The sequence below is a fragment of the Urocitellus parryii genome, chromosome 6, assembly GCF_045843805.1.
Source record: "Urocitellus parryii isolate mUroPar1 chromosome 6, mUroPar1.hap1, whole genome shotgun sequence".
In the NCBI taxonomy this organism is placed as follows: domain Eukaryota; kingdom Metazoa; phylum Chordata; class Mammalia; order Rodentia; family Sciuridae; genus Urocitellus; species Urocitellus parryii.
Genome location: NC_135536.1, coordinates 22,975,973 through 22,998,310, shown reverse-complemented (window position 1 = coordinate 22,998,310; position 22,338 = coordinate 22,975,973). Strand labels below are relative to the sequence as shown.

Below are 22,338 nucleotides of genomic sequence, written 5' to 3'. Positions count from 1 at the left end.
ATATAAAATGAACACCAAGATCATGTACTTCAAGCCTAATATTAGTAATGATATCAGATGTAAATGATCTATACAAGATAAGTAAAAGCAATTTCTTATAAAAGGAATCATGCAGTATGTAAGGAGTTGACATTCCTTTTGCACCAACAGAAATTAGCTAAGCAATTAAAGACTTTTAAGAAGGAAATTGGCACAATCTGGTTAATTTCGTAATTAGTCTTTTTTGGCTAATGTGTGAAGAACGATGAGTAGATAGATAATGGTGTACCACATACGTATTCCTTTTGCCCCCTTGGAGGGGGTGGGGTATGAAGTAATAACATTTCTAGGAAGACCAGAATTTCCAGATTTCCAGCCAGCCTCAAATATGTATCCCGAGGCTGGAGGAGTGCGATCCATTTGGGGTACCAGGAAGGGTTTCTGTCTTTCCCGGTTCTCCCCAGCAGATGGCCCCAGAGCCCGGTTCCTGACTCGCCTGGAGGAGTAGCGAGGTTTCGGGGAAGAGATGGTCGCCTCCTGGAGGATGCTGGCGGCGACTCCTGCGGGAGAGGGCCACTGGCGCGGAGCGATCGGGGTGGGTGCTAGAGTCGGGCGGCCTCGAAGATCAAAGGTCCGCCAGGGCGGTCGCGCGCCCGCTTGGGCTGCACCGGGGCTGGCCTGGGCGGTGGGCCAGCCCCAGACTCTCAGCAGCGAAGTTGAAGTTCAGCAGCACCGTCCAATCCAAGCTGGCTTTCCCGGGCTAAAGTGCGTGCGGGTGGGTCCTGGGCACGGAGAAAGGTGGTGTTTTGCATTTTACAGAAAAAGTAGGGAGAATGGTTTCTAAAGGAGGCTTTGAAGAGAAATAATAGGAAGGAACGAGTTGGGGTGGGTTAGAAAACAGAGGGAATAGCCCGCGCCGGTGCCTGGGAACAGACGGAGCGGGCTGCGTGGCTCAAGCCCCCCCCCCAAAAAAAAAAAATGAAACAAGTAGGCTTGTTTGGGTAGAGAGTTGCCTAGGGAAGCTGAGCACTTGAGTGCCTCTCCTCCCTCTCCAGCCTCCCCTGCGGTGGTGAGGTCACAGCCTCTTGGAGTCCTCCCTCCTCCCACCCCTCCAGCTCCCTGATCTCCCTCTGCCTGGGGGAATCGGAGGCGCAAAGGACTGAGAATAAGACGGTAGCTCAGGATGAAGACATAGCCTTGGGGACCGGTGGAAAAATGAGGCTGGAGTCCCTGCTGCAGCTGGTATTGCTGCTCTCCCTGCCCAGGAGTCTGGGGGGCAGGGGGTGTCCATCTCCACCCTGCGAGTGCCACCAGGAGGACGACTTCAAAGTCACCTGCAAGGATATTCACCGCATCCCCAGCCTACCGCCCAGTACGCAGACTCTGTGAGTACACGGGAGAGGAAAGGGTAGGATGCAGAGGCCAAAGACACCTGGAAAGGTGGACACTTGGAAGTGCACGAAACAGCTTGAAAACTGGCCAAAGTAGATTGGTATATTGTGTGTGTGTGTGTGTGTGTGTGTGTGTGTGTGTGTGTGCGTGCGTGCTCTCGCATGTATCTGTCCCTAAGTAAAAATGTCATCAAGTCACACTTGGAAAGTTATCATTCCTGACACCCTCGTGTTTTAACAAAAGAAAAGGTAACAAAACTCTGGTACGAAATGACTCATTGAGGTGTTCTTTCTAAAATGCTACCTTTATGCACTTCACCTATTCCTATCCCTGACTGAATCTTGGTTTCACTTCCAATATTACTAAGATTAAAAGCAATTCAAGAATAAACTGTAAATTTTATCTTGGGTTACAAAAATTGCAAAAAAAATTCTCTTTTTAGTTTTTCTAGATAAGAAATTGTCTTAGTTCTGCTGATTTATCAAATAGTTGTCAAAAAATTAATCAGGAACCCATTTAAAAATGTACCCTTCACCCAATATATATAATTCCTTAATGGTGAACTGCCCACCAAGGAGTGCATCTAGAACTCCTCTTTTTGATAGACATGGTAGAAGTGTAAAGCAATGAAATTTCATGAACCATGTTTTTTTTTTTTATCTGAAGATTAAGTTAGAAATTTGGTGGCAACTAAAATCACTCATACAGACACATGCACACACACTCAGGTCCACACACACAATGTTTCTTAACAGAAATTTAGATTAATGATTATTGAAAGGATAACTGTAGTCAACACTAAGGTAAAAGGGCTTTTTAATTGATTTTAAAAAAAAAGAACAGAAAGAAAAGAAAGAATGATCAAACAATCTGGACTGGTTACCTAGTTAAAGAAAGAAAATACAGACTACTTAAAAAAAAAGTAGATGGCTGAAAAACAGTTGTACAGTTCTCAAGAATTCAGCTCATAGGAACACTCAACAGTTGATAGTGAATGTTGTAGCCTTGGTACATGCATATTTCTGTGCTTGAAGAGATCCTACTTTCTTATATCACCTGGATTAATTAGTGCAATAACCTCTAAGCTCTTCTTCATTCTCCATGATGCCATTACAGAATAAATTAAGTTCTCATCTTCTTGATGAAACTGCTACATTGGTTCTGTACAGCTTCTAGAATAAAATTATTCTGTTCACACTGTAAGATCTGGCCCAGTATGTCAAACCTCTCTGCTTCTAATTTATCTGACTTCCCACTCCTACTGAGCACAACTTCTAACATATCCCCCAAAGTTCTCTGCTTACACCAGTCCCCTTTGCTCCCCCTCCCACATTCTATCCCCCACCTGAAGTGCCTTCCCCCTTTCTTTGTCTGGCTTGTGTCTATTTAGATTTGGAGTCAGTTCCTTTAAGAAGCTTCTCCTGACCATGATGCCTAGGCTGGGTAAACAACCCTCCTTCTCAATGTTCTGTGCATGAATATAACCCTAGTCCTTATATACTGTGTGCTTTCCTATGACTTTTTCTTTTGGGGAATAAGCCCAGGGGCACTTGACCACTGAGCCACACCCCAGCTTTTTTAATTTTTTATTTTGAGACCAGATCTCACTAAGTTGCTTAGGGCCTCACTAAGAGTTGCTGAGGCTGGCTTTGAACTTGCAATCATCCTGCCTCAGCCTCCAGAGTTGCTGGGATTACAGGTGTGTGCCACTATGCTTGGCTCCTGTGACTCATCTTTATTCGCATACCTACCTGTGTAGAAATGAATTCCTCTAACACAGTGACCCTGTCACTCTGAATTCCTCAAACCCAGCAGAGGAACTGAAACTGTTTAGAAGCTCAAACAAAGCTCATATGAATGAGTGAATAAATGAATATGGTGGCCATAGGTTGTCCACTGGTGGGAGGAAGACCAGAGCAAAAGTTATCAGTGGCAGAATTTCAAGAGTCCTTGGAGAGAGATGTGGCTCTGAGAATGCAAAGGAACTTAGAATCATGTTGAGCGAAACTACACCACCTGTTGAGAGAAGGACTGTCAGAGAACAAGCCATGGGATAGGAGTCAGGAAACCCTCCTCTCTTCATTCTTTCCTCAAGAAACAGGGTGAGATCCTTTATTTGGAAGATTTCAACTTTTGTTCAGAGTAAAAGAGAAGGTTCAATTAGGTGCTTTCTTATGTCATGATGCTATTGAGTATACTCTGAGGGAAACCATTGAATCACAAAGAGTGATTGGATAAAGACAGCAAGGAGCATGTGACCTTGAGAATAACGGAGACAAGGTACTGTGTTCTGAACAATGAAGACTTTCTGAGACGGGGAAGAGAAAACTAATGAAAAATGTGGGTTAGATGCTATGATGTTCTCATTTAAACAAGAACTACAACCATCTGTGACAGCAGCAAAGTGATTTTTTTTTAATCTTTTGGGGACAGTAGAACTCTTCCATCAAAGGAAAGACTATGGGAGAAGTCGAATATGTAAAGCTAATGGTTGTGCTGTGCTTATTTATGTGGGGACCTGTTCTCAGCACTTTGCATCAGTTTACCCATTGAGTCCTCACAAAACCCAAGTAAGTAGGTGATTTTATTATCCTCATTTATAAAATGGGGTCATTGAGGCGCTCGCGCACACACACACACACACTCGTGTCACTCAGCTTGTAAACGGTGGAGACAGGATTTGAACTATCATATTGAACTACAAAGGCTGCCATCAGATGTACGGGGGTCTTGCCCTGCCAGCTTTCCCCCAGGATGGTCATGAGGTTTTAGAGAAAAAAGTTTGAAAACCAGTGATGTCCAATAAAACACATATAACCTTGAGGGACGTTGGCCAGAGAAGTATGCAAGAACTCAGAAATTAGGAGGTTGGGGGAAAGGAAAGAAGGGAGAGGAAATGAGAGAGAGGGGTGAAGAGACGGAGGAAGGAAGGGAGGGAAAGAAAACTCACTTTTTAAGTTCTAGGAGGCATTCCCTGAGGCACCAAACCATATCTTTGTCATTAATAAATAAAAACTTGTTCAAGGAAGCAATCCCTTTTCTGAAGCTACTTAAATTAAAACATCCATTGCTGAGGGATGTTTTCTGACCAGAGCTATGGGGTATTGTTCTGATGTACCTCTTTTTGAAGTTTTTGAAGATCCTGCACTGATTTAAGTGGAAGGACTTGTGCTCTTGCAGTTACTTGCCTTATTTCTGTATCCTTTATCCAGATGCTATAGAATCATTGCTTAGCCATTTTACAAATTACCATGGTGCTGAGAACAATTTTTCCTAAGCCTTAACTTCCACCCATATTTCATGGTCTTGAAAGGTACTACACAGGCCTCAGCTCTCTGTGCCACCCATACCCCTGGCCCATGATGTCTGGGAGACAGTTACACTGTGTCTCTTACTGAAGAGGTAGTTCTGAGTCTTTTCCTCACCTGTGTCCTCCAGTGGTCATGAGACAGTGACTTTAACAGGGCCGGGGTGCCAGGGGGTGGGGGGGTGAGGAGAGGGAGAGCTAGTACCCCCACTCCCCAGTGGAACATTCAACAATCTCTGATATGCAGAAAGTCTGAAAAAAAATTGACTCTCCCCAAATTGGGAATTAGTGATTTCAGGTAATTTAAATGAAGCAAAAGAATAAAATTATAAATTTAAATTTGGGGGCTGGGGTATAATGTAGGTCAGTAACAGAGGCCCTGAATTTGAGTCCCAGTACTGGAAAAAAAATTTAATTTTGGAATATAATTATAGATTATAATGACCTGAAAATGAAGCTTGGCAAGACTGATCCATCAATCTCTCGTATTCAGAAAGTTGACATTTTATTTTTTGTACCTCTATGTATAAGAGGACCATCCTTCTCTGAATGAGACATTGATAGTCATTCTGGATTTGTGTGGATTGTTCCTCCAGAAAGTGCCAACTTGCCTTGCCTTGTCCCTTTAACCTACCCACTTGCAGTTTCATCGTGGCAGTAATTGCCATCTCTCCTTCCTCCAACCCCCACCACTGCTCAGGGTCTTAGGATTCAATGAAGTAAATGGTTTTTCCACCACACACGTGTTTCTCTTCAGAAATGTTCTCTGTTGTGGTTTTCAGGTTGTTTTTAGTCGTTTGCATGCTGCATCTGCACACTATCCCAGTGTTTTCTAAACTAGATAATCATTCATCATCTTTGGGATTTTTGCCCTGTGTACCATCTGTGCTACTATTTCCTCAGTATATTTTAAGTAGACCACTTTTTTAACTGAAAGAAATTTATTTAGGAAAGCATACATCACTGCTATAAATGCAAAGTTATCATGACTTATTTAAGTGACAGGTAAACAGAAAACTGAGTATAACAAAAACAAAAATGTAATGAAATTCTAGGCATAGGTTATTGTCTGTGAATGCTGTGAATACAAGGCTCCCTTCTCTTTGCAAAGAGAAAGAGTAGGAAGTGTTGAGAAGCATTAAACAGATCCAACCCTACTCTGTGTCCTTGATAGTATCAGAAGGACTGAAAGACCATAGGAAAAGGAATCACTTTTTCACTGTGTGAGTCAATATTATTTCATGCTATGTAAGCTAATCTCATATATCTTCAAATCATCCCTGTTCCCCATATTTCAAAATGGTTTTAGTAACAATCAGTGGTCATAAACTGAATAACAATCGATTTCTAACCTAAAAAAGAGTTTCTCTATGCCCAGACAACACAGCCCAATAAAATAGAAAGAAAGAAAGATAGAATCCATTTTGCACCATGTAATGACATATCAGTTAATGACAAACCACATATACAATAATGTATATATAGTATAGCCTAGCTGTGGAATGGGCTTATACAAACCACCATCCAGGTTTTTATAAGCATATTCTATGATATATCACCACCATTAAGTGATGCATAACTCTATATAAAAATAAAATTTAAAAAAATATGTGTAACCCCAGGCACAGTGGTACACACCTATAATCCCAGCAGCTTGGGAGTCTGAGGCAAGAGGATTGCAAGTTCAGATCCAGCCTCAGCAACTTAACAAGGCCCTAAAACAACTTAAGGAGACACTGTTTTTAAATAAGATAGTAAAAAGAGATAGGGATGTGGCTCAGGCTCAGTGGTTAAGCACCCCTGGGTTTAATCACCAGTACTATATATACATATACATATATATATGTGCATATATTATTTATATATTACATTTTAATGTATATATAGCATATATTTCAGTTAAGATTTTCTATAGTAACAGATAACCCATTCTGCCCAGTTAAGAAGGAAAGAAATATTTAAAAGAATGATATAATTTACATGTTATATGATTTTATTGTCTGTTGACATCTTTATCCCAAGTGAATAAATCAACTCCTTCAGCTTTCAGGTCCTTTTCAGAATTCCTTACAGCTCCTGAAACTCTTCTTTCCCATTCTTTTAGAACAAGGCTTTCAAAATAGGCCAGGGTCCATAGCCTGCAAGGAGTTAGAGCCACAGCTAATGATCTGGTTAGGACAGTTTTTTAACCACAGGCACTGAACATCTGAGGTCCTATAACTGTTGGCTCTATATTGCCACCAATATTTTCTCAACTGTCCCTGACTCTCTTTGTTTGTTTTCAGTACTGGGGATTAAATCCAGAGACTCTCTACTACTGAGTTACACCCTCAGCTCTTTTATTGTATTTTGAGACAGGGTCTTGTTAATTTGCTGAGACTGGCCTTGAACTTGCCATACCCTGTCTTCACCTCTCTGGGAGGTATACACTACCACACCAAGCCTGTCCCTGCCTATTTGAGTCAGAGAGTGTTATCCTATATGGAGGATCTTATTGGTATAAAGGTACCTGCCTTGTCCTAGCTGCTAGAGGAGGAGGGCTGGGAGAGGCATGCAATGTGGAATTCCCACCAAAGAGGGGCCATATGCCCTCAACAACACTTATCACTTCCTTCATTCTGCTTTGGGTGTATCCAAGACACTGTGTTGAGTGCTGGATTGGATGAAGGACACTACCAACACTCTCCTCTAGGATCTTCTAGTATAGTGCAGAAGCTAACGATTAGTCAGATAGCCACATAAACATGTAATTACGGTTGTGCAAGTGTGCTGAGTGTTCTTGGCAGGGGTGGGGGACTAACTTACGTAAACTGAAGTTCAGGGAAGGCTTTAAGCCTGAAGAACTGGAAGGAGTTGAGTATGAAGAATTGCAGGGGCAAGGGCATAGAGTGGGAAAGATGGGTTTCAAGAACCAATGAGCAATAAAATTGGTTACTATTCCCTTTATAACGCAGCATAGGGAGGGGGTGGGTAAATGTCTTTATAATCTAATATTTAATTAAAGTAATGAATGCAAAACCTGGGTTTTTCTTGAGTTTTCCATATATAGTAGTATACCAAGACTCCTAGGGGATGCCTGACAGTCTATGTATACTGTTATATGTTTTTCCTCTGCATACATTCTTGATATAAAGTTAATTTATGAATAAGGTAAATTAAGAGATTAGCAACAATAAATAATAATAAAATGGAACAATAGTAACAATGTACTGTAATAAAAGTTGTGTGGATATGGCCTCTGTCTCAAAAGAATCAAGATAAATAGTAATGTCTTTGAACCACAATTGATTCCAGGTATCTGTAACCATAGAAAGTAAAAATGTGGATAAAGAGGGAGCATTGTATATTGTTGAATTTGTAAGTCTAATTAATAACAACCATTACTTTAAGGGGTATTATTTAATAATACTTTCATGAGTTATTTAATATATTATTGAATCAAATAATTTAAATAAATAAAAAGTTTGTTTTGTACTCGAATGTTTGACAAAAGTTTCCCAATACTTAGGAAATTCTAGAGAATCTACTAAATTAGACCTTACAAGTGCCAAGAATCCCGCATTTTTAGATATCTCAATACTATTTGTAGGGACAGGAGAGGAGAAAGTACCTTGTCTGGAGTGAGACCATTTGGGTCGAATGCCTTGCTGTCTGTCCTTGGTATGCTCTTGGGAACATTTATCTAAAATCTCTGCGCCTTGGAATCTTCATTCATAAAATAAGAATAATAATAGTACCTGCCTTATCAGATTGATAGGAGATGTAGATGAATTACTACTGTTAAATGATAGTTTTCAAAGCAAGGTAAAATTATAACTTTCATACTGCCACAAATTGAACACAGGTTAAATATTTTAATTGACTCATTGCTGAGTGTATATTAGTTTCCTAAGGCTCATAATATAGCATCACAAACCAGGTGCCCTTAAACAGTAGAAATTTGACTCTGTTGTAGTTCTGGAAGCTGAAAGTCAGGAATCAAAATGTCAGCAGGGCCAAGCTTCCTCCGAAAGCTCAAGGGAAGAATCCTCCATGACTCTTCCTAGCTTCCCAGGGCCGCCAGCAATATTTGCTGCTCCGTGCATTACTTCAATCACTAGCTTTAGAGCCCACCCCAATCTAGTATGGCCTCAATTAAATACATCTACAAAACACTATTTCCAAATGCAGTCATATTCTGTGGTTCCAGCTAGATGTGAATATGGCGGGGTAGGGGTGAGACACTATTTGACCCATTATAATGAGGAAACAGGGAAGATATTACCATCTGTTTAAAGGAGAATCCACAAAAACGACATATTTGTAGATCAGGAATATCATCACTTTCTAATATACATCACAATTTGTTTATTTTTATGTTTTCTTACTTATGTTTTTTCCCTTTAAGCAAAAAACAAGCTTTTTATTTTGTTTTGGTGTGCATTTTTTCATTCAGCTGAATCCCAAGTGCCCAGAAAGAGCTTGGTATGATAGGCAGTCAATAAATATTTGCTTAACAGAGGAGTGAATGAACGCAGGAATGAAGGAATGGTTCTGGAGGCTCTTTAATGTCATTTTATTGGGTCTTTCCTGGCTTTTTATGATTCTTTTTCAAAGCCTTTGTGTTTTATGCTATGTTCTAGTGGATGGAATTTTGCCTATATTTCATTTTTTTTCCTGGTTATTTGGGCCACCAGTTCTTCAGATACTGAAATAACAGCTGATGGGGTTACACATCTCTCTCCACTTGTCTGGCCCTATGTTGAGACTGCTAAAGCCATGTTATAGACACTATTTTGGATAGTTACCTCAAAAAAATATTAACTTCACCAGAACTTCTAAACTTTTCAAATGTAATATTCCTAACTAAGTAATAGGAGGGAAATTTTCAGTGTATCAGGGAATCTCCTGAAGTAAGCAAAAAAAATTCCTTCAGAATTTCTAGTTTTATTATTTAAATTTAATTTCCAAAACATTATGGTCATTTTAATTCTTATTCATCACATAGGTATTAGATAGCTTATACATGTCTTCTTGGAGTATTTACTTGTACTTTCATGATAATGTAATAACTCATTTGAATATCCCAGAAACTCGACTTGAATGTCCAGAAGAGCAGGCATGGTAGGGCTTTGAAGTAATTTGGGGTACAGTATTATATGCACATAAGAGTCCAACCTCAAGGATCAGACCAACTCCACTGAAGCTATGCCATTTAGTCATTATCTCAGAGACCTGGATCCACAATGCCTGGATATTTTCATCTGTATGAACAAACCCTGGCGAAGTTGGAGTCTGAGTCTATTTTCTTAGATGACCTCTGATAAAGCAGCAAGTGTAGAAAACTAATTAACAATGCTCAAAATATATTGCTCATGAATTAATCCCATCAGAACATACTGGCACACTTACCAAAAGAGTTATTTTGTTCTGTCCAGATCTGAGAAATTGTTACCTTGAATTAATATCTTTGATTATTATAATGTTTTCTCGTTGTACAGTTAAGTTGGTTAGCCTTCAGATTAAAGTTTATTAGCTAAAGGTTCAGAGGCTTCCAGAAGTTCATGGTTGTGCTTCTGGGAATCTGTGATTATTGAAAACCTGGACTTACACTTCTTAGATTTCCAAAAGTATCTTGGGCCTCCTAAGAATTAAAGAAATTCTGCTTTGGAATAATTTGGCATTTTTATATAACCATAAGTTTGCGTTTGGTATTCACTATGGCTCAATCTATTTTATTATAAAGAACACAAAACACTTTAAAAAAACAAACAAAAACTGCCTTGCCTTTGATGGCTTTCCTTCTAAATATATTATTATGATTATTTTATTTGTGCCTCAGCACATAGCCTGTACTTTGAGGATTCTTTATACACAAAAGTTCACTAAATGTGGTCATTCTTCAAGTCACTACTTTAAAAACATACTTTACAAATGTCTGATGTGTCATATCTGACATTAAGTCCCTTCACAGAGTTTCTATTTTTTAATCAAACTAATCAATATACTTAATTACTCTTTGCCTCTCATGACTGCTATTAAAAAATAGTGGAAAAAAATTTTAAGAATGGGCAAAATGGTCCCAATTTGTTCAAAATTATAGATTAGATTTTAAAAGTGTCCCATTTAGATGTCAGATTCTACTTATTTCATTTCAGTTCTGTATGAATTAGTAAAAACATTTAGGACAACATTCAATGCAAAATGTTTTTTTTTTTTTTAAGTTACAAAGCAGGCACTTATAATTTTTTAGACATCCAGTATATTGTTCCCTTACATGTGGTGACATCCATATATGCCCTGGATTTTTCTGGCATAGTTCTATTGAAAACATTTTGCCATTCAGAAAATGCCAGAAATTCAAATATTTCATCATCATCTTAAAATAAACTTGCCACATCATTTATGCACCTGGAAAGAGCTCCCTTGTGTCCAAGCTTTTCTCTCAGGAAACATGATCTCTCTGTTTTCATTATACATTGAGGGTTTGGCTTTTATTTTGCAGACATTGGCTTGATTTCACCCTTGCCCAAGTGTTATAATTACTCAACTCCGGAGAGGGAAATGAAATTGCCTCTTTTCAGGTGCTATCACATCATATTTTGTTATTTTAATCTTTTGGGGAGCTGAGAAGTTAGAAGTCTAACTTTGGGGAAAGACTCATGTAGGATCTGAGGACAGGTAGACCTAGGGCCTGTCCAGTGACAAGATCTTCAGCAGGCTTGATGACTGCAGTATTTCTGCCTTAAGGTCCTTTTCAATTATTTCTGGGTTCATGGACATGGTCCAAAGATTCAACATAACCAGAAATTCTACCTCTAAATACTAGTATTTCATTGTAGTTTTTCTTCCTTTTCAATAAATATTTCATACGGCAGTACTATTCTAGGCATTGGAGACATATGCTAAATTACTTCATTGACTTTATATTATAGTAGGGGGAAATAGCCAGCATGTAAAAAAAAAAAGTAGAACACAAATATTAACAGATGGCAAAATGAATAAATAAATAAGTAAGTAAGTAAATAAATAAATAAATAACTGATATCTGGTGGAAGAAAATTGTGCATAAATACAAAAGTACTGAGGCAAAAGAGACATGGAAGAAACAGGCATAGTGTGTTAAGAAGCAAGAAGAAAAGAAATGTGGCTAGAGTAGAAAAAGTAGTAGGAATAAGGTCAGAGTAGTTATAAAGGGACAGATCTATCTATCTATCTATCTATCTATGGATACATACATATATCACTGTATATAATGATCTAATATATATACACACACACACTTTCCTGAAAAAATAGCTCTTAAGGATTTTGAGTCCCTCCTCCAGATATGCAAAGACCTGACTTACATTTTACTAAGGATCTCCCTGGCTACTATGTTTGTTAATCAAGTAAGAGACATGGGGCCTGAACCATCTTACTAGCAGGAGAGGTGATGAGAAATGTTTGAATCCTGGATTTATTTTGAAGATAAATCCATCAGCATTTCCTAAGACTGTGGAGTCTGAGGACAAGACAAGAGTTAGTAATGTCTTAGCCTGGATTCTTCTGAAAGGAGAGCCTGCTCAGAAATCCTCCATGGGAAATTTGATTCTAGGGAGCAGAACTATGGGAGGGACAAATGAAGCAGGGCAGGAGGAACAGTTTGTCGCTACTAGGAACAAATGGTTGCTGGATCCTATAAGACCACCTGAGAATTCAAATAAGTATCTCAAGATTCTGGTTCTAGGAGGGAGGAAAGGAAAACCATATCCCCCAGTTCCTGTCCCTAGAGGTCAGGATGTCAATTCTATCAACCTTTCAGGTTCCTGGTGCATGGATGATAAAATAATTCCTGAGAACGAACAGAAAAGCCCCAGTGTGACAGGTGAGGGGCATATGGTGCTTGGCTGAGGTATAGTGCTATCAAGTTGAGGCTTGTGAACCGGGTTGGAACTCACACCATCGTGTGGTGGCTAGGCTAGGAGAAAGGTCGGGCTGAGAGGATCTACAGTGAGGTACAGAGGTGTTCAAAGTAGTTCAGCCTTTACACGATTTCTCATTTGCCCAAGTTTCCTACATATCTGGCTCCCACACTAAAATGTAGGCCCTCTGTTTTTGTAAGAATGATGTTGTCCTTACTTCTTTCCTGTGTGAGAGAACAATGCAAATCCAGTGTGCTATAGAGCTCCTTTTAAGACACAATCATTGCAAAGGTATAATATGAAAGTTGTCATGATATTTATCTATTATGAATGATTGATCCAAGTTGCTTTTGTTACATTTTAACAATTTTAGTTATGACTTGAATTACATTTCTTTTTTTGTACTGCATTTAAAAACCTATCACTAGGGCTGGGGCTGGGGCTCAGTGGTAGAGGCACTGGGTTCTATCCTCAGCACCACATAAAAATAAAAAAATAAAGACATTGTGTCCATCTATAACTAAAACAAATATTTTTTTTAAAAAACCTATCACTATTATGTTGTTTTCTTTTGTTCAGTTAATTATATTGTGTCAACTCTAGAGCCATACCATGTGTTTTCATGTATAGTATCTCATTAAGCCCTCAAAGTAGCTCTGGAAGGTACATGTCTGACTCTAATTTATAAGGGGAAATGAAACCTAAAAATATCAGCTTCCTTTCTCTTATGTTACTTATCACTAATAAGTGAAAGAATCAGAATTCAAACTCAAATCTCCTGACTCTAAATCCTAGTCTTTCTATATTATGTCATAGCTGTCTTCCTAAATATGGCTTCTCCTCCTCTTCTCTCTTCCTCTTTCTTTCTCTCTCCCTTCTTTCTTTCTCAGTTGTAAAATTCACATGACACAAAGTCGATCACTTTTTAAAAATTTTTATTGGCGCATAATAATTATACAGACCCCTGGTCTGGTCACTTTTAATTGTAATCACAGAGTGGGATTTTGTACAATCACAATATTGTATAACCTTCACCTTCATCTAGTTTCAAAAGGAAACTATTGAAAAATGTTTGATATTTTCATCATCTCAAAAGGAGACCCTGTACTGATTAAATAAGTATTCCCCATTCCCTGCTTTGCCCCTGGCAACCACTAATCTACTTTCTGTCTCTATGTTCTTTTACCTATTGAAGACATTTTATATAAACAGAATCAAACAATAGGTGCCCCTTGGGTCTTGCTTCTTCCACTGAGCATAACATTTTCAAGTGTCATAACATTGTAGAGACAGAGTGGGAGCAATCAGACAAGTGGCCTGATGGAAAAACATGTGAACAAGGCCAGGCTAATGCTCCCACCACTTTTCATGCCGTTTCACTATCCTGGTGTGGAGAGCAGCCCCTCTCTGTCTCAATGCCTTGCATCTTGGAAATGAAAATTGGGGCACAGAAAACATCCATGCTTATTTTCAGAGGCTTGGAGTACAAAACTGCTTGCCTATGTCAAAAAGTTTTGAATGCCTATCTTGTGAAGGAGAGTATTTGGGGCCAGTTGGCTGAGAAACACCATACATTTATCCCTCTAGGTTTCATGGCAATCTTAGGCAACACATCTAGAAAGAGATGACCCAGTAGCAATGCATGCACCATCATTTGTAATTCTTACGAGTCAATAGTCAAGCAAAGGGCTTTTCTTTGTTGCAGGGAAACTGGGAACAACTCAAATAGTATACCATTTCCATGGCTGGTTTTCATAACAATTTGGCTTCTTTACATTATATTGTATCTCCCTTAAAAAGTTAGCCAATATCCTAAGAAAGAAAATTTGCCAAGAATTAAAAAAAAGGTTTACATGAGAGAAATAAATTATTCTTCCCCTAATTTATCAGTGCTTTTCTCTCAGGTATTCCTCCCTCACCCACTTTGATCTTAGAGACAGAAGAGATGTGGTCAAATTCTCATCTCCCCCAGACTCCCTGTGTGGAAGACTCTACTTGCTCAACTCATAGGATAAACAAACTAGCAAGATCTATGAGATCTGCTATATCCATATCATCATGTGGTTATGAGGAACTTAGTACTGGGAGTATGTACACAGAATACCTGGTAAAGAAGTATATTTCTTGGGTACAAGTTAGCAGTTGTCACCATTGCAGTGATAAGTCTGAGAGTGTGTGAGATCTCTTTTATATCAATTTATATCTCTAGGCAGAGACCATTCAGAAGCCCTAAGGCATCAGTTGTACAGCTTTAATAAGGAGAAAAAACACTTGTCTATTTTGCAAAAGGAACATGGCAAAGATATCTTAAGAGTTCTTTTCCTTTTTCAGAGATATTCGTCTCCTGGAATTGCTCTTAGTAGGATAAAGTAACCAAGATTCTGATGTGTGTGTGTGTGTGTGTGTGTGTGTGTGTGTGTGTGTGATCCTATCCCAATGGGGCCCATAAATCTGTAAGAAGAATTTATCTGTTCTGTTTCATAGCTTGACTAAAAACTCTGTTAGTATTTCCAAATCTCCAGTTGCCCATATTTAATGCTTGGAGGGCCTTCTTATGTAGCATAACCAAATTGCCATTTCACAACCATCCTCAATCCCTGGAAATGAAAACAACAAAACCAGAAGCTCTGAAATGTGCTCTACATAGCATGAAAGAATCCATCAATCTCTGTCTGCTTCAGTGCTGAGTGATAACAGAGGTCTGATGAACTTAAGAAGGATTCCTTTTACTCATAAGAAACTTAGGGGGCGGGGGATGTGGCTCAAGTGGTAGCGTGCTCGCCTGGCATGCGTGCGGCCCGGTTCGATCCTAAGCACCACATACAAACAAAGATGTTGTGTCCGCTGAAAACTGAAAAATAAATATTAAAATTCTCTCTCTCTCTCTCTCTCTCTCTCTCTCTCTCTCTCTCTCTCTCTCTTTTAAAAAAAAAAGAACCTTGGCACTTTTTAGAAACTCATGTATATCATGTCTGAAAAATACAGGGTGGCCTGGAGAGTCTCTGCTTTCTCTATATATTATATCCAGTATATTCATTATCAACAGCAGCAAAATAGGGAGGGAACTATCTTGCATAAAAGCTATGTCAGCTAAAAATCATGGAGAAGAGCAGAGGACTAAAGTTGCCCACCTCATAGGGCAACTATTCTATGACTATAGTAAAGCACTAAAGAGTGGTAGGTAGAAATGGAAATCATATCAGGAGACCTTCAATAAGTCATGAACATTTTAGCAAGGAACTTAAACATCCTGTGTCTTACCTATTCTATCTCTTACATGAAAACTTTATAAGATGGCTCTGTTCTATGGTAGAGGACTTCTGGGAAGACCAAGGAAGTTCTTCAAGTGCATAAGGATCTTTTTGTTATTCAGGGTCAACCTTTTTCATTTAGCAGAGTAAGAATATGGGAGACTATAACTTATAAAATATGGGGGGAAACACTGATTTAAGGAAGTATTTGAGGGAATTATAATATAAAGATGAAGCAATAAAAGCTAAATATTTAACTTAGAATCCCATACACTTATCCTTTCTTCTTTGATTCTTATAACAATGCAGGAGAGGCCCCTCTGTGTGCATTCATGTTCTTTTGATCTTATCCTACTTTGATTTTCTTCCTCTCTTTCCTCAGATCCTTTCCACTGCTGTCTAAACAATTCAAATGTCTTTCCCCTAAACAAAATATTTTTCCTCCATAATTTCCATATCAGGGTTCACTTACCACTTCTTCTTCCCTTCCTCCTTCCCTCCCTTCATAGCAAAATATCCTCAACTTGCTTTCTTGATGTTTTGACTTCCCATTCACCCTTTGGCTTAGTGCAGTCTGGCTTTTACCCTCATTACTCAATTGACCAAAATCACTGGCAACTGTTGTTGCAAAATGTCCAGAGACATTTTTAGATCCCTTCCTGAGTCAGATGCTTGTTGTCTTTTGTTCCTGCTAATGGCTTCTCGTGGTCTCCTCCATATCATACTTCTTGACTGCCTGTGCCTCAGTGTGGGTCTTCTAATGGGCCCAGGAGGCAGGGCTACTGCTGCACATTGAGGACAATGCTGAGCTGGTTAGGCATGCTAAACCAACTCCTTGCAGCTCAACAGTAAGTGCATTGCTGAATGGAGTGCTCACCTTCATTTACTCCTAGCACTGTGTACATCTACTTCTCCATATATTTGGGACACACTGTCCAAGATTCCAGTAGGTCTGTCTTCCATGGGGGGAAACAGAAGAGGGAAGATGGGGAAAGAATTCTAACTCCTATTGTTGTGCCGGCAATACTATAATTGGTAGTTATCATCTCTTTCCCACTATTCTTTCTAAATTCTCTTCAGCTTTCATTTCTACTGGTCTTGATAACCTATCTGATGATATGGTCAAACCTCTCATTCCTGAAGGGTCTGGGGTCTACTCTTCATAGGTTAGGGTTATCACACTTGTCCATTCAAGTACCTGATATGCCCAAGTGGATCATCTGTGTTCTACACATATTCTTCTCTGTCTTCATTATATGTCAGCAGGGTTACCTACTCCTACTGCATAGCATCAGTTGTTCCTGATAACTAATCAATTTCTTTTTTAGTCTGCTGCTCTTTATATAAGAAGTCCCAAATGCCCAGGTAACAGTCATAATTTATTGGTGCCTGCAGAGCCTAGAATTGTAAAAATAGGAAGCAAAGAGCCCTCCAATGGGTCACTGGATATAATGGCAAGTCAGGCCACTCTTACTTCAGTACTTTGTTTCCCAAACTCTAATGGGACACAAAATCCACTTAGAGGTTTGTGATTCAATGAGTAGCTTTCATGATGGTACCCCATCATGGCAGAGTATTGCCTGTAAGTTAGCACTTCTGTTGAACCTTCCGCAGCCTATATCCCATTGTACTCTGAAGCTAACCACTTCTGGATTGACCATGATTTGGGTGGATCTTGACATGTCCAGAAGATCCATGATCATAAGAGCACTCTTTTACCTCCTTCTTGATAAGTGAGTTGCAGGGACATCTGCTATCTTGTAGGATCTTCTGTGCCTATGGGTCAGACACTTTGATATTTCCCTAGTAAGGCCCAGAGTGGTGGCACATGCCTGTAATCCCAGCAAATTGGGAGGCTGAAGCAGGAGGATCATGAAATCAAAGCCAGCCTCAGCAATTTATCAAGGCCCTAAGCAAATTAGTGAGACCCTGTTACAAAATAAAAAATAAAAAAGACTTCAGATGTGGCACAGTGGTTACGAGCCCTGGGTTTAATCCCCAGTACCAAGAAAGAAAAGAAAGGAGGAAGGAAGGAAGGAAGGAAGGAAGGAAGGAAGGAAGGAAGGGAGGGAGGGAGGGAGGGAGGGAGGGAGGGAGGGAGGGAAGGAAATCTCCCCACATAATACTGCCTGAGGCTGTAAGAAGCAATAAAGGCAAATAGTTATCTGGAATAAGTGTCGACAACCATGATAATAATCACTGGTCCTTCTAGAAAGAAGAGGCTCACTATAATCAGCTTGCTGCCAAATGACCATGTGATTTCCTCCAGGAAAATGCCCCCTACTGATCTTTTTTGCTAACTGACTGGGCTTTCAATGGTGAGAACAGCCTGAGCAGCCTTTGTGAGTAGGACCATGCTCCTGACCTATGTGTCGCCTCCATCTCTGCCAGCCAACTGTGCTAATTCTGCCAGTGAAAAAGCCTGGCAAATGTCACCTGGCCAAGTCATTTTGCATTAGTTGTTCAATTTTTTTTTTCCTATAGTGGCTGCTTTCTGGTGGTCACTGATATGTGACGCAAAGATCACATTTCTTGCCCATTCTCCTATACCTATCCTCATGAATCTGACAAGACTTTCTTCTCTGAAATCTTCTAGTTTTTTCTTGCCAGGATTCTGACAAACTGGCTAATCCATTAGCTCACAGATGCATATATATAATTATCTTGGGTCACTTTTCCCTGTAATCCACTCATTGGGAAGATTTTTCTTTGCCTCTGTCTTTCAAGACCACTTCTCTGTGCAACTCAGGCCCATTGACTAACTCAACACCCACATTCCAAAGCTACTGAACCATTCACCAAGCTCTGACCCTTTCCTTTCCTTCAGTTGCTCTTTGGGGACCCTCATGTAGGCAGAAGCATAAGCCAACAGTGAAGGACTGCTGTCCTCTGAGTGGATATCTTGGGGATCTAGAGTGCCAGCTTTTGAGGCTTACCTGTGCTTTGCAGTCCTGCTGAGGCTTGATCTCTGATGTGTCACTTTCTGAAAACCGCTGCTGTGTCTGCCTGATATTTTGACTTGGTATGTCCTATGGAGATCAGCTCAGGATGTTCAGTTCAGGCTGTCTGGACACTTGGTCTACCTAGTCACAAGTTCAGTCTCAACCAGTGCTCAGTAGCACACCAAGCACTATTTTTCTGCACTGCAGATGGTGTGGCCCTACTCCAGAACTCCAAAATACTGCATTTTGATTTTCCTATGAGTGCCTGCCATAAACTCCACATCATACCGCAAATATAGTCGGGTCTGCCAACTCATATGGCCCAAATGGTGGGGCTGCTTGTACCACAGCCTGGTGCTGCACAGTCCTGCCCAGGCCCTATTGCAGCTGGAGGCCTTCCATGTCAACCAACACACAGGCAGAGAAATCCTTCTACAGTATTCCACTTAATGAATCAATCCGTTTATTTGTCCATTTTTCTGCTGAGATCTACACAAAGGCATAACTCTTAACCAGAAGTCCCAGGTTTAGTCTTCAGCTTTTTCTGATATCCACTGGACTCAATAAAGGCTAATTACCCTCAGCTTTGTTCTAGCATTATCTATGTCTGATAACTTCAGTCCAACATAACAAAATCCAGCTAATTCCCTCACCCCTGTATATATTGCTCTCCTTCCTCTTCTCATGCCTCCATATCCCACTTCCACACATGCTTTTTTTCTAAACACAGGCAGGATAGTTCCCTCTATGGAACATTCTTCCAAGTCAGCATTGGTGAAAGTTTTAGAACATGGGCTGTCACTTTGTTCTAAGGACAATCTGTGCCCCACATACCGCCGAGAGTGGGAGTCCCATTGCTATGGGATTTCCATTACTGACAGGAAGTAGAAGCTGGTTCCCAAACCCCATTTTACCTCTGCTTTCTCAGAACACTTCTAGTACCAACTGTACCAGTTGGGTTTTTCTAGGAAGCAGATACTGATACCGAATTGGGAGTGTAAATGGTTCACTCAAGGGTAACATCTGTGAAAGACAAAGGGCAAGGAAGCAGGATTTGTCAGAGCGAGCCCTGGACTGTGCTGCATCTTTGACAAAAGTCTTGGTGGCCAATCTAATGAGCACCTCTGGAACAAGGATCACCTGTTAGAGAAACTCCTCATTGGGCCTAAAGGCCAGGCTCCAGTACGCCTGCCATACTCAGTTGTTGGTTGTAGGCTTCCTGGGAAGAGGAGGGTTGGTTAAAACACCAAGATAAAACCTGGCTGTGCTGAAGATGGAGGCTGACAGCTCGCTGCCTCCTAATAGCTGAACAGAAAACAGTTCCTTGGAGGAATATCTGAGCAGCACATTTCATGGCAGCTATCCCCATTTTTCTTTTTCATCTCTTCCATAAATACCTTGCCACAGTTTAGATATGGTTTGTTTCCTAAAGCTTCACATGCTAGAAGCCTTGTTCCCAGTGTGTGGTGTTGAGGTGGTGGAACGTTTGGGAGACGGGGTCTAGTGGATGGTAATTAGGCCATGGAGCGGGTGGGGGATTATGAATGGTTTAATGCTTTCTCATGGGAGTGGATCAGATCTGGTAAGAGTGAATTAGTTCCCATGAGAGAAGGTTGTTATAAAAAGCACACACCTGGCTTCTTCCTAGTTTTTTGCTTTCTGTCTCACTATGTGACCTCTCTCTACCCTCTGCATGAGACAGGTTCTCTTTCTATTTCTCCACCAGGTTGTGATGCAGCCAGAGGGCCCTCACCAGGATACTGGAGCCCTGCCATTAAGACCATCCAATGAACCTCTTCTTTATACATTTTCCCAACAGCAAGTATTCTTTTATAGCATTGCAAAATGGACTAAAATATACAACCTTGAATTTCTATGAAGGCTTCTCTTTCTCTCCCTATCTCTGAAATGATGGTGGTCCTTCGCTCCTTGTCCCATGCCACAATTGCCCGACAATCTCATGTTCTCCTATTCAAACATCTAATAGAATTCTAATGAATTCTGTGTTAGGCAGCTTTCTGTTACTGTGACAGAATAACCTGAGATAATTAGTTTATAAGGAGAGATTTGTTTTGGCTCATGGTTTCAGAGGTTTTAGTTCATGGTTGTTTGGCCCCACCACTTTGGGCCTGGGGTGAGACGGCACCACATGATGGGATGTGTGTGGTGAGCAAAACTGCTCACCTCATGGTGCCTGGGAAGCAGAAAGCAGAGGGTGGCGGGGGGGCAGGCAGGGTCCCATCATCTCCTTCAGGAAGACACCCCCAGTGCCCTTACTTCCTCCTACCAGGTCCTACTCCCAAAAGACTCCACCACCACCTAACAGCTGAACAGAAAACAGTCCCTTGCCACAAGTTTGCAGCCAAGACTTTAGAACATGGCCTTTGGGGGCCATTTCAGATCCAAACCATAACAAATTCCAATTTCAGATCTCTAAATCAGGTCTCTGAGAACTAAACCTATATCATCCAACTGCCCAGTTAGATATTCTATAGACCTCTAATATTTAGCATTTCCAAAAGTACCTCATCTTCTCAGCCAAAACTATCTTACTGTATATTCTTCTCATTGAATGGATCCACTGTTTACCCAAATACTCAAAATAGGCAGCATAGAATTATCCTCGATACTTTCTTCTCACTTGTCCCTAATATAAAATCCATTATCAGTCATTACCAGTCTAAATCTCTCTTGACTCTGTCTTCATTTCACTCATTTTGCTGCCATTCAAGTTCACACTACCATCTTTTTCTCTCCCACTTGAACCATTATATTTGGGGTTTCTTTTGTCCTTGCTAAACATAGCAGTCACAGCGATTAGTTTGAAATCAGAGTCTCAATTCCCCGAGTAAACACATTATGGGCTTCCGGTACTTTCAGGAGAAATTTCAAACTCTTCTCCTGCGTTAAACTCTTTCCAGCAGGATCTTACTTTTCTACTTTAGTCACTTCTATTTCTTCAGCCACTTAGAACTACTTTATATTCCAGAACGTGCCACCCACTCTGTTGCTCCTATGTGTTTGCACAACTCATTCCTTTTTACTGAGACATTCTTTATCCCCACTCCTCCTGTATCTTACTCATGCTTTATTTTTAAAAGTTATAATGCATCTAAAGGCACACAAAATAGCAAGACAGATAGCTATTCACTACCATCAAGATTAACCAGAAGTTAACATTTTGCTTTCTTTGACTAGTTCTCTCATTTTTAAAAAATAAATGAAATGTGATAGACAACAGCTGAAGCTCTACCACTCTCCTAACTTTTCCTCTGATTCCAAGGGTCAAGATACAGTTTTATCATTTTTTTTTTTGCCTTCTATTACTGCTGTTGAGAAATCTGCCACCCATCTGATGTTATTCTTTTAATAGTAATTCTTTTGTCTTTGGCTTCTATTTGCTTTTAAGTTCTCTTCATTCTCAATGTTCAACACTTTCAATATAATGTGTGCAGACACTGATGAATTCTTTTAATCCTCCTTTGAACTGTTTGCCCTATTTTGAATGAGATGTTCTCTGCCATTTTCTCTTTAATATCATCTCTCTTCATTTTCTCTCTTCTTTTCTTCTATAAGTCCTATTA

The 22,338-nt window shown here is 40.0% G+C and overlaps 1 protein-coding gene across 3 annotated transcripts in view; it reads left to right on the top strand.

The window, feature by feature from the left end:
* The first annotated feature begins 1,181 nt into the window (after nucleotides 1–1,181).
* The window catches only part of Tshr (thyroid stimulating hormone receptor), a 131,396-nt gene continuing 110,239 nt past the window's right edge, over nucleotides 1,182–22,338 (top strand). For all 3 annotated transcript variants that reach the window (XM_077799904.1, XM_077799906.1, XM_077799907.1), the window contains exon 1: nucleotides 1,182–1,364. In XM_077799904.1, coding sequence (XP_077656030.1) covers nucleotides 1,195–1,364 — 170 coding nt within the window. In that variant the 5' untranslated portion in view covers nucleotides 1,182–1,194. The remainder of the gene's footprint in view (nucleotides 1,365–22,338) is intronic.